Source organism: Meles meles, chromosome 3, assembly GCF_922984935.1.
Source record: "Meles meles chromosome 3, mMelMel3.1 paternal haplotype, whole genome shotgun sequence".
NCBI classification, from domain to species: domain Eukaryota; kingdom Metazoa; phylum Chordata; class Mammalia; order Carnivora; family Mustelidae; genus Meles; species Meles meles.
Window position 1 is genome coordinate 50,203,003 of NC_060068.1, and position 12,895 is coordinate 50,215,897.

The window sequence follows — 12,895 nt, forward strand, 5'->3', positions numbered from 1 at the left end:
CAGAATGGGGGAAAAAACATTGCAAATCACATATGAGATAAGGGACATGCATCCGGAATACATAAAGAACCTTTACAACTCAATATAAAAAGACAAATAATCCCTTAAATGGGCAGAGAGACTTGAACAGACATTTCTCCAAAGAAGACATATGAACAGTCAATAAGCACATGAAAGATGCTCAACCATTGTTAAGTCACGAGGGAAACACAAATTTAAATCACAATAAGATACTACTTCATACCAACTAGGATGACAATAATCAAAAAGGCAGGCAATCACAAGTGTTGGCTAGGACGGACAGGAATTAGAAACCTTATACACTGCTAGTGGAAATGTAAAAAGATATAGCCACTTTGGAAAACAGGTTAGCAGTTCCTCACAAATGTTAAACACAGAGCTGCATTATGACCTAAAAATTCTAATCCTAGGTATAAATGCAGAGAAACAAAAACATATGTTCACATAAAAACTTATGCAATAATGTTTGCATTATTTATAACAGCCAAGAAGGAGAAACAACATAAATCCCATCAAATGGTCAATGGCTAAATAAAATGTGGTTTATACACAAAATGGAATATTATTCAGCAATAAAATGAGCAAAGTACTAAACATGCTACAACATGAATAAACTCTGAAAACATTATGCTAAGTGAAGGAGAAGCCAATCAGAAAGACCATATATTATATGATTCCATTTAAATTAAATGCCCAGAATAGAAAATCTATAGAATTAAAAAGCACATTGTAGTCACCTAAGTTAAGGAGATGGGAGAGGGGGAAGTGACAGAATGGAGTTTCTTTCTTTCTTTCTTTTTTTTTTTTTAAAGATTTTATTTATTTATTTGACAGACAGAGATCACAAGTAGGCAGAGAGGCAGGCAGAGAGAGAGGAGGAAGCAGGCTCCCTGCTGAGCAGAGAGCCCGACGCAGGGCCTGACTCGGGGCTCGATTCCAGGACCCTGGGATCATGACCTGAGCCCAAGACAGAGGCTTTAACCCACTAGCCACACAGGCGCCCCAGAATGGAGTTTCTTTCCTAAGGTGATAAGAATGTTCTAAAATTGGACTGACGGAATTTTAGTAATGACTGCACAATCCTATGAATATACTAAAAATCACTAAAGTGTACACTTTAAATGAGAGAATTTTATAGTATGTGAGTTATATCAGTAAAACTGTTTTTAAAAAAGCAGGAGCAACAATTCTGCAAACCAAATTTGACACTGCTACTTTACATCTTAAATCTGAACCCAACGCAGTAGACTTATATGTAAACAAAAGCAAACAAAACAAAATTTCTTAACAGAAGTAAACTTTTAAGTAAACACTGGCATTTAAAGCTGCATTTAAGAAAGGCTTAGAATTGAAGTCAGAATTTCTCTACAAGGCAATTCTCAAGAGACAAACATAAGAAAAGAAATAAAATATTTAAATAACTTGTTTATTAAAGTTAACTAAATCTTATCCCTGTTAACGAAAGAAATCAAGAAAGAAAGTAAAAAAAAAGAAACCTTAAGATTCACATTCCCTGAATATAGTACTATACATTTAACATAATTAAGGTAAGAAAGTTCACTGATAAATGCTGAATTCATTTTCAAAGGGTATTCTGAGTAATCCTATATCAATTAGAAAACTAAAATAATATACTATATCTGATTAAGAAAAGCTTAACTTAAACCTAAAATAAATCTCTACCATTGCAAAACTTAACATTATTAGGGAGTAATTTCAAAATGTTAAATATTTTCTTTCAACCAGTATTATCATTAATAAACCTGAGTATAACAAGATTACCACAGACAGTTTTATAGGAGAAAATGCTCTTATCAAAAACTCAAATTCACTTACAGTTGCAGTTATGTCATCTTTCTTTAGCTCTTTTGGCTTGAGAAAGTAAGCACCGATTGTAGATCTCTGATAGTTCCAGGTTGAACAAGATAATTTACCTTGATGGCAAGCAATGATACTATCCCAGTCACTTTCACGAGCTTCCTCTAAAACATAATAAAAATAATAAATCAAATTACATTTCATTCCCTCATTCATTCGCCTATTATTTATTAAGTGTATAATATTCATATTTTCATTAACCTCTAGACAGACACATGATGGTTTACAGTTAATTCTGGATAGCACTGAGCTTCTACTCTAACAAGAGATTCTGATTAGAAGAAACTATATCGCTTCTCGGCCTTTTGGCTAAGATCAAGTATAAAAGAAATTATAATAAAGAATATAGTGTCTTATAAAAGCACTCAGGAAGTTTACTGAGAGATTTGAGGACAGAAATAACTGGCTCCCAAAAAGAAGCAGTAAAACAAATAACAATTAATGGGGGAGCAGGAAACAGGGACACAAACAGGTTCAAGAGTAACATGAACAAAATGAAGCACAGAAAGTATTTTCCTGAGAAGGATGGGAAGCAGGCAAGGCAACTGGGGCCACACATCACAAAGGATCATGAAAGCCACGTTATGGAGAGGAAACTGCATCCTCTAAGTAATAAGGGCCTCTGAAAGTTTTTAAGCAGGTGAGTGACATGATTCAGATGTTTCAGTAAGATCACTCAGCTCTAAGACAAAAAATAGGAGAGTGGTCAAAAGTAAATTTATAGAAAAAAGAAACCATCATCTGGTTGATACAATAACCTCGAAATGGAAATGGTGCCTTATTTCTAGGATAGCTTTCCCTCTACAATCCCATCACCTATCTACATTTTTCTTAGAATCACTTCTTTGAATCAAACACCACTCAAATGATGTAGCATAAGACCTCGGTGTATTTTGATTTTGATTAAATTAGAGCTGGATGATCTCCATTCTTACCTTTTTAACATTAGTGACTTTCATTATACCAGGCATATAACAGATTAAGAAGTGTTACAAAATGAAATACCAAACACTGTTTATTAATAGGTCTTACAGAGAAGAACAAAACCTGAAATTAAAAGGTAACAATTGCAAATTATAGATAACTCGTTTTTAGTCTTCACATTAGATGTGCATGCACTTGGAGTTACTTCCAAATGCTTATTAATATTTGCAAAAACATTTTTTAAAATCAAGAAAATTTAAAAATAGATAGTAGGGAAAATAAAAAACAAAGTAGAACTTCTCGAAACAGGGTATTAAGTTACTTACCAGCTGCAAACTTTGTGATGGGCGGAAGTCTTACTGATATGGCATTCTGAAGTCCTTTACGTTTGACTCTTTTTTTATTTATTAATCCTAGGGTTGAGGGAGAGGGAAATACAGCTAAGACCTTCTTAATGAAATAAGTACGTAACAGAAAAGCTATGCCTTGTCACATAACTACAAAGTTCAAGATACTCCTTTTTAAGTCAGAAGCTATATAAAGATGTTATTACCACTATTATTTAATCATTTATGAAATTCAATCTATATAATTACATAAATAACATAAGTAATTGATAAATCAAAGTAAAAGTAACCATTTTTATAGATGACAGTCATACAGTCATGTTAATCAAGAAAAACAATCAAATAATTATTTGAAGTATTAATCATTCCATTAGACCAAATATAGAAACAATAAAAAAAAAAACAAAACAATGACTGGCACAAAAACAGACACATAGACTAGTGGAACAGAGTAGAGAGTCCAGATACGGACCCTCAACTCTGTTGTCAAATAATCTTCAACAAAGCAGGAAAAAATATACAGTGGAAAAAAGACAGTCTCTTTAATAAATGGTGCTGGGAAAATTGGACAGCTATATGTAGAAGATGACACTACAGACAAAGGGCTGATATCTTGAGATTTATAAAGAACTCCTCAAACTCAACACCAAAAAACAGAACATCAAAAAATGGGCAGAAGACATGAACAGACACTTCTCCGAAGAAGACATACAAATGGCTAACAGACACATGGAAAAAATGTTCATCATCACTAGCCATCAGGGAGATTCAAATCAAAACTACATTGAGATATCACCTTATACCAGTCAGAATGGCCAAAATCAACAAGAGAGCAAACAATAAGAGCTGGAGACAATGTGGAGAAAGGGGATCCCTCTTACACTGTTGGTAGGAATGAAAGTTGGTGCAGCCACTTTGGAAAAAAGTGTGGAGAGTCCTTAAGAAATTAAAAAAGGAGCTACCCTATGACCCTGCAATTGCACTACTGGGTATTTACCCCAAAGATACAGATGTAGTGAAAAGAAGGGCCATTTGTACCCCAATGTTTATTGCAGCAATGGCTACGGTTGCCAAAATGTGGAAAGAACCAAGATGCCCTTCAACGGACGAATGGATAAGGAAGATGTGGTCCATATACACAATGGAGTATTATGCCTCCATCAGAAAGGACGAATACCCAACTTTTGTAGCAACATGGACGGGACTGGAAGAAATTATGCTGAGCGAAATAAGTCAAGCAGAGAGAGTCAAGTATCATATGGTCTCACTTATTTGTGGAGCATAACAAATAACATGGAGGACATGGGGAGATGGAGAGGAGAGGGAGTTGAGGGAAACTGGAAGGGGAGATGAACCATGAGAGACTATGGACTCTGAAAAACAACCAGAGGGTTATGAAGGGGCGGCAGGGGGGTGGGAGGTTGAGGAACCAGGTGGTGGGTAATAGGGAGGGCACGTACTGCATGGAGCACTGGGTGTGATGCCAAAACAATAAACACTGTTATGCTGTAAATAAACAAATAAAAATAAAAAAAAATAATGCATACAAAATTCACAAATACTAAAATTAATAAAAGTTTCAAAACCAAAAAAAAAAAAAAAAAAAAGATGCCCTTCAATGGACGAATGGATAAGGAAGATGTGGTCCATATACACGATGGAGTATTATGCCTCCATCAAAAAGGATGAACACCCAACTTTCGTATCAACATGGCCAGGACTGGAAGAGATTATGCTGAGTGAAGTAAGTCAAGCAGAGACAGTCAACTATCATATGGTTTCACTTACTTGTGGAGCATAAGGAATAACACAGAAGACATTTGGGAGATGGAGAGAAGTGAGTTGGGGGAAATCGGAGAGGGAGACAAACCATGAGAGACTGTGGACTCTGAGAAACAAACAGGATTTTGGAGGGGGTGGGGATGGGAGAGGGGTGAGCTTGGTGGTGGGTGTTATGGAGGGCACGTATTGCATGGAGCACTGGGTGTGGTGCATAAACAATGAATTTTGGAACACTGAAAAAAATAAAATTAAATTAAATTAAAAAAAAAAACCCAAAACCAAAAAAACCCACAATTGAGTTCCTATGGTGCAGTAATATCTAGTATCATTGTAATTATTATGTTGTAATTACAATGTTATGTATTCTTATATGCTAATTATTAAATATTAAATATTGCAGGGCAGAAATACAATGAACAAAGATCACACCCATAATACTAGCAAAAAATAAATTATTCTCAAATTATATTAAAATACATAAAATGCCACTGAATAATCTCAAATATGTAGGAACAATAGGAGGAAAACTAAAAAAAACTTCACTGAAATAAACTTAAAGAGGATATATCATATCCCTAGAGGTGAAGATTATCTTACAAATATAAATCTCTTCTGTGAATTACAGTTAACTGTAATTTTCAGTTATTTGGATGCTGATTAAACAATGATCCAAAAAGGCATGCCTAGGTGGCTCAGTCAGTTAAGTGTCCACTTTTGGCCTGGGTCATGTTCCCAGGGTCCTGGGATCAAGCCCCACATCAGGCTTCCTATTCAGAGGGGAGCCTGCTTCTCCCTCTCCCTCATATTCTCTCTAGCTCTCTCTTTCAAATAAATAAATTAAAAAAAAAAATCCTAAAACTCTTCTGAAGTATATATATGCATAACAACTAGGACAGCAGCTTAAAAAGACTAATTATAAATAAAACTGAAAAAAGTTTTTGTTTAATATATAAAATCTCTCAAATGCTGGACATGATGGGAAGGGACAGAGAATAAAACAAGGCCTTTTTCCAAAAAGATGGGACACCACTTACTTTGCTACTTCCTCTAAGGTCCCTTCCATGTTTAAAATCCTGCACTCTACACATGGCTCCAGTGAGATCATCAGTGTCTTCTAGGTGCCAGCAGTATGTTTTTACCACCCAAGATGTCTAATTATTTTCAATAACTTTATAGCAACACCTCAATCACTTCCATAGCAACACTGATCTTAAGAATCTTACTATACTCTTTCATACAAGGGTTTTTTAATTTCAGTCATAGAAAGAGGAAATTTATCAACAAAACTTCCTCTGGTTGTCTCACAGTATCTTGAAATATTTCTTTTGTGACCAGTAGCTTTATTTTCACCTTGCAAATGACCTACCATGTCCTAAACTCTTGTTAAATTTTTCATGTATTGTGGAAAATGATTGAAGAGTTCCATCTTGACCTGTTGATATAGATAGAAAATACTTAGTCAAACTTCATCACAACAGTGGATCATCTGAATGACAGATCTTATAAAATTAGATTCTTAAAACCTTAAAATTAAACAAACAAACAACAACAACAAAAAACCCTTAAAATTATAATTTGAAACACTTTAAAAGGAGAGCTGGATTGCAACTACTATATTCACCTGTGGACAGAATGTCAATTAGTAAGAACAAAGGATAAAATGAAGTACTAATAATTTTCAGTAGATTATTAGACTAGTCAAGGGCTACAGTTTCAGAATCTGACCATCTCTGAGAATCAATAAATAAAATAACACTCCAAATGCAGATAATATCATCTACAATGTTTCCTGAAATATTCGAAAAGAATCTCATTTCTCCAGATTTCCAAATCACTCTAAGGGGTATCTGAATTCGAAAATTTGTAAATACCAAACCTAATAAATATTAAGTACTCTGCTCTCTATACTTGCTTGAATAAACTAAAAGCACAAAATGGAAACTCACTTGCACTAAGAATTTGCTGTCCGTTTTGTCCATAATATCTGATTTTGGTAAGAGGAGCACTATGTCCCATTCTGAATCTCAAAAGGCGACCTTCACCTGTGGGACCATCAAATATCCATATCTGCAAAGAAATAAAAAGATAAGGTTCTTTTGCAATGTGTTAGGTGATCTGAAAGCAGTGAGACCATCTTCTACATATATCAGCTGGCATCAGGTGGTGCTTGCCAGGCTGCTGACCCTGGAGAGGGGGCCTGGGGAGAGAGAAACTGTTAACTTTCTCCCTTCGCTGCAATCATGTAACCTGTTGTGCTCTTTGCTTCATCTATACCATTACCTTATCCCATTTTCCTCTCAATTTCTAGGTTCCAGAATCATACATTAAAACATGCTTAGGGGCGCCTGGGTGGCTCAGTGGGTTAAGCCTCCACCTTCGGCTCAGGTCATGATCTCAGGGTCCTGAGATCAAGCCCCACATGGAGCTCTCTGCTCAGTGGGGAGCCTGCTTCCCCTTCTCTCTCTCTCTGCCTGCCTCTCTGCCTACTTGTGATCTCTGTCTGTCAAATAAATAGATAAAATCTTTAAAAAAAAAAAAAATGCTTGTAATAACCCCAAGGACAGAAGCCAGGAAAATGGAAACAATGATAATCATAATACCCTCAGAGCATTATCAGCACCATTTGTGACAAGAAGTGGCTCTCTATGGAGAAATGTCAGCCCGGCAATTGCTGTAGAATGTGCATTTCTCATCTGATTGATTAATTTTTTGTCTTCTAGATCCCAGAGTCCAATATGGCCACACGGGCTTCCAGCTGCCATTATTGGATGACCATCTGTTATCAAAAATAAAACATATTAAGAAAAACATGCACCAAAAATCTTAAAAACACAAAACATGCACCATAAAACTACCAAACTTAACAATTCTTCTCTCTACCCTTCTAATCCATAAACATAAAGTTAGAAAAAGACTATCCACCAATAAGCTATTCATAATCCGTTGGCTATTTGTAATGCAGTATTTCAGTCATTTCTATTAAATACATTAAATTGTAAGCAAACATCCATTTGGAAAATTTCTATGAACTTCAAAGTAATGCATTTTAAATTTTCTTAATACTTATCAATAAAAAAGTTAAAAGTTACCTGTGCGAAATGAAATCGAAGTAATAGGTCCCCAGTCTTGATGAAATTTCATTAATGTTTCATCAAATTTAATGTTGTGAATGATAACCTGACCTGACATAAGACCAACAGCAACAACATCCACAGCTGGTGCCTGAAAATTAAATTATTCAGCTTTTCATTTTCTTAATCAAAATAGCTTTAATAATCCTGATGCTACGCATCATTACTTATGTGTTATCAAAAAAATGGAATTATCTTCCTGAGGATGGCCAAAAAAAAAAAGTATTACCATTCTAGCATGCTTAATTGTTATTTCATGTGTACGTATTTAGGAATGATGTTTTCAAGTTACTTCCCTGCTTCAAATGTCGTAGCCACCATCAACCTCCTCACCCTAAAACACAGCTGACACGGTAAGAAAATGGCCGTAAAAGAAAGAATCTGATATATGAAATCACTATAGATGACTGACAGGACAGAAACAGAAAATAGAGACAACTCCTAGAAAACAACATATAAAGGCTTGCCATATGCATGGCAACACAAAGGGTCAAGTACAAAGAAAGTGATGAATTACGTATCCAAGGAAAACAGGAAGAGCCTATAAAACACGTTAAAAGGCAAAAAAGTTTTACAATTAGTCTGTTTCAGCTCTAATAATCTATGAATATACTCTTCATTTTATACAGGAGTCTTAGATTTAGGCTCCACAATAAGTTTCTCTATTTTAGCAAAGAAGATCAATCTCCCATACCATTACAGAATGGAATCAGGCTAAACATTTTATTAAATTTTCATCAAGCGACTATTATGTATAAGACCCTGAGGAAACTAAAATCCTGGGGAAACTTGTATTATTATTATTATTTGTATTATTATTGTTATTCCTTGTCCTTAGGGGACCTAATGTCAGATACCTTTGGGGTCTTTTGGGTAGGCAAAAGCATAGCAAAGTTGATGCTAGTGAGAGAGAATGAAAGAATCAATATAAACTGGGAACATATAAGCAATAAATATTAGAAGGACAAGGGTACACTGGAAGTTCATGTGTCCAATATATGCATAAGATTCTCGGCAGACATACATTCATTCATTCATACATGTTCTGCAAACTCATAAAAACAAAAACAGATATTTATGGAAGAGTCTAGCTGATGAAATATTAGGATTTGGGTCCCAATTGTTCCAAGCTACAACTCTCAAAATTCTGACAAATTTCTCTGTATGACCTACAATCTCCTTCACTGAACTCATCTTCATCATTTCCACTCTGTACAAGGCACTGGACTACATGCTTGAAAAATGAATGGTAAACATAATCCCATAGAAGTTTAGCGCCTAATTTCAAGCAAAAAGATTCCTACAAATGTTTATAGGCAAAGGCATTATTATTTGCTTTTAATTATATTTCCAAAGCACTACTTTTTAGGGCAATATTTATAAAAATAAATTAATCCTATATATTATTGTCCTCAAGTCTAAAAATATGGTTGACCCCTGAAATTGAAAGATTACACTACTAACTTCATTTCTTCTTTGACTTAATACAAAAATACTAACCTGCTGAAGAGCTGTTACTCCAATTTTCCATCCCTGAAATGTATATAGTAGTTTACTACAAGAAGAAAAATAGTTGAAAGGTTTTACTTTTTTAGGAAAACAAAATCAACTACATATTAAAAAGTGAAATAGTAAGAGAAGACGTTTAAGTTGTTACTTTGTCCCACATTATTTTAAGTACATATATTAACTTATTTAATACTCAAAATAATCCATGAGGTAGATATTATCACCATTTTTCAGATACAGAAACCAAGAAACTTAATTTTGTGAAACAATTAAGTTAAGGTTATATGGCTAAGGTTATATAATTCAGAGCCCAGACAGACCAATTCCAGATCCCATGCCTGATGCTACTAGTAATTACTATACTATACCAACTGTTCAACAGAAAAAAAAAAATACATGACTAAAAACCATTTTATATTACAAACTATAATAAAAAAACCGTCATAGAATACAGGCAGAGCTCTAAAAAATATTATAGAAGGGAATATAACTATGATACTAATGTCAAAAACAATTAAATGACAATAGTGATGCTGCTCTAAATTTTGAAATCAAGCCACAAATGAAAAATAAGTCCTTGAGGAAACAGGTTCTGAAATTTTTATAATGATATTCAATAAAATATTAAATCACATAGTAAATTCAGTAAGTGGGCACAGATTAATTTACTCAATGATTACCCAAGTGATACTTAATGTACAGTAGTGTAAACATCACATGAAGAGCCTCAACAGATAAGCTTAGGGGCAGAGAAAATACCTCTTAGTCATTATCCCTGAGATAAGCACAGAGTGAATAGTCAGTGATATCTGTTAAACTGAATGAAAATGCTGATTTAAAACTGAGAACTAGGATAAACCTTTAATAATCTTATTTTCCTTTTCAAATTTACAAGGGCTTTAGAAAGGACAATTTGGATGGTCAAATAAAAAAGTTTTGTTTGTCTCTTTAATGCTATACAAAGATGACTGAGCTGTCACTTTTTTCTCCAGATAAATGTTCAACTAACATTTATCTGGCCTTCCAGCTATACCCGTAAGATTATAGTAGATGTCCATCAAGTTTGTGATTGCTAATAAAAGTACTTTTACCCTGAAAATGATTCCTAAATGCTAGCACTAAATTAACACTGATTTACTTTGCCTTCTCCTACCTTTTCAGTTTATTGAAAACTAGATGCTGTCCATCATAATTGTTTTCTTATGTTACTTTGCTATAGTCTTCTCTATAGCTATATGGATTCTTTACAATAGATTTGGGCGATGGCTATAAATATCCATCAAATGGGTATTTATGAAGCTGCCCATCATGTCCCAAGACCAACATGCCAGGCCCTTTTGCATGTCATGCCATGAGTAACAACTCAAAGAGATATTGAAAGCCCTCCAAATAAACATATAAAGGCAGGGAGAACTGCAAGATTTAAGTATGCATTAGGGAACAGGAGGTAAGGATAAGATGGGAACCACCTATGTTATATTCTAAACACAGTGCTTACTTGGATTTTACATTCCATAACTGTAGGCTTCCTTGTTCACTGCCGAGAAGTATTTTATTCAAGTAGGTACTTGGGTGCAAAATTGCAGAAATTTTAAACACTGATTTATCAAAAGTCAACTGCAGGTATTCCTCTGCAAAAGTCAAAGTTATAAATAATATGTAATTATTTTTTATATACCCATATATTTAGCCCTTTAAGTAAGTCTACCAAATCAAAAATTTATGTCCTAATATAAACAGAAGACTTACATACTAACCTATGCACATTTCTTGAAAAATTAAGTGATGAGGGGCAACTTGAAAATATAATTTAGACTGCCAGAAATTTTCTAAAAGTTCTAATATCAATACTATTAAGAACTTCACTCATTGCTGGATTATAGGAATAAAAAATAAAGATTAAAGAAAAGTTACTCTAGGAATCAGCCTTAATTTTTTTTTTAAAGATTTTATTATTTATTTGACAGACGGAGATCACAAATAGGCAGAGAAGCAGGCAGAGAGAGAGAAGGGAAGCAAGCTCCCCGCCGAGCAGAGAGCCCAATGCGGGGCTTGATCCCAAGACCCTGGGATCATGACCAGAGCTGAAGGCAGAGGCTTTAACCCACTGAGCCACCCAGGCACCCCAGCCTTAATATTTTTATAATTTGACCAAAAGGCAGAATGAATATTCCAAGTGAAATGCTTGTACTGAGGTCTAGGATGAATGACTGACCACTCAAAGATGTAAAAAATAAGAGGCAAATCTTGGTGAAAGTAAGAATAGTGCTTCTCACACATTTCCACAGAACCTCTAACAGAGGAAAGAAAAAGAACTTACAGCGTTGTGGAGTAGAGAATAGCAAACCCAGCCATTTTTTAAAATCTTACCTCTATTTAAAATTCTTATGTGCAAATTTTGTTTTCTACTTCACAGCTCATGCATAACGAAAACAATTTTTCTTTTCCTTTTTTTTATTTAGGATTTTATTTATTTATTTGTCAGAGAAAGAAAGCACGCACAAACGGGAAGCAGCAGGCAGAGGGAAAAGCAGGCTCCCCTGCTGAGCAAGGAGCCCAAAGTGGGACTCAATCCCAGGACTCTGCAATCATGACCTGAGGCAAAGGCAGACGCTTAACCCACTGAGCCACATAGGCATCCTGTAAACAATTTTTCACTAAATTTTTTCCAAAATTTGAATATCAAACGAAGTAAATTTCACATTTCATTTTTAGTCTCACATATTATGTGGCACACTGCTACACATTCCCAGAGATATATGTACCCAGTTTAAAAAGGTGAAAATATTACAAACCTTAAATCCTACTTTAAAAGAGCCTTGCCTCTATTTGCAACTAGCAATTTTACTTATTAAACAACATAAACAGCTCCCTGAAGACAGGTTCAATGTGTTGCTGTAACAATAATAAAAAGCTGGCACCAGCAACAACAGAAAGCCTGCAGGACTATAAAAATCAGATTCTCTAACTTTATTAAAGTCTTTTAACACCTATCTGCACAATGACTACTTCAGGAATTCTGCTCCCTTTACTTGGGCAAAGCAGAACAAAGAAGGTCTAATTTGAACAAGGACATGGATTAACTTCCAGGAGAGCAATTTTTACTAAAAACAAACATAACTCATAGAACAATGAGTTAATCAAGAGAAAACATAAGCTAAAAAATGTAAACAAATTTAAAAAAACACATAAAAGCTTGAATTCATGGGAGATCCATAGTCTTTTATTGAGGGGGGATATTCTGGGGATAAATTCCCAACCTTTGAAGATTAAGACAGTCCTACAGACACAGCTCAGTACCAC

The 12,895-nt window shown here is 34.7% G+C and overlaps 1 protein-coding gene across 1 annotated transcript in view; it reads right to left on the reverse strand.

The window, feature by feature from the left end:
• Positions 1–12,895, reverse strand: part of WDR36 (WD repeat domain 36) — a 42,848-nt gene that overhangs the window by 23,650 nt on the left and 6,303 nt on the right. Inside the window, exons 5-12 of the mRNA XM_046000882.1 lie at positions 11,091–11,223; positions 9,584–9,638; positions 8,042–8,174; positions 7,553–7,728; positions 6,899–7,019; positions 6,319–6,384; positions 3,150–3,236; positions 1,858–2,003 (exon numbers count right to left, since the gene is read on the reverse strand). Of these exons, the coding sequence (XP_045856838.1) occupies positions 1,858–2,003; positions 3,150–3,236; positions 6,319–6,384; positions 6,899–7,019; positions 7,553–7,728; positions 8,042–8,174; positions 9,584–9,638; positions 11,091–11,223 (917 nt within the window). The remainder of the gene's footprint in view (positions 1–1,857; positions 2,004–3,149; positions 3,237–6,318; positions 6,385–6,898; positions 7,020–7,552; positions 7,729–8,041; positions 8,175–9,583; positions 9,639–11,090; positions 11,224–12,895) is intronic.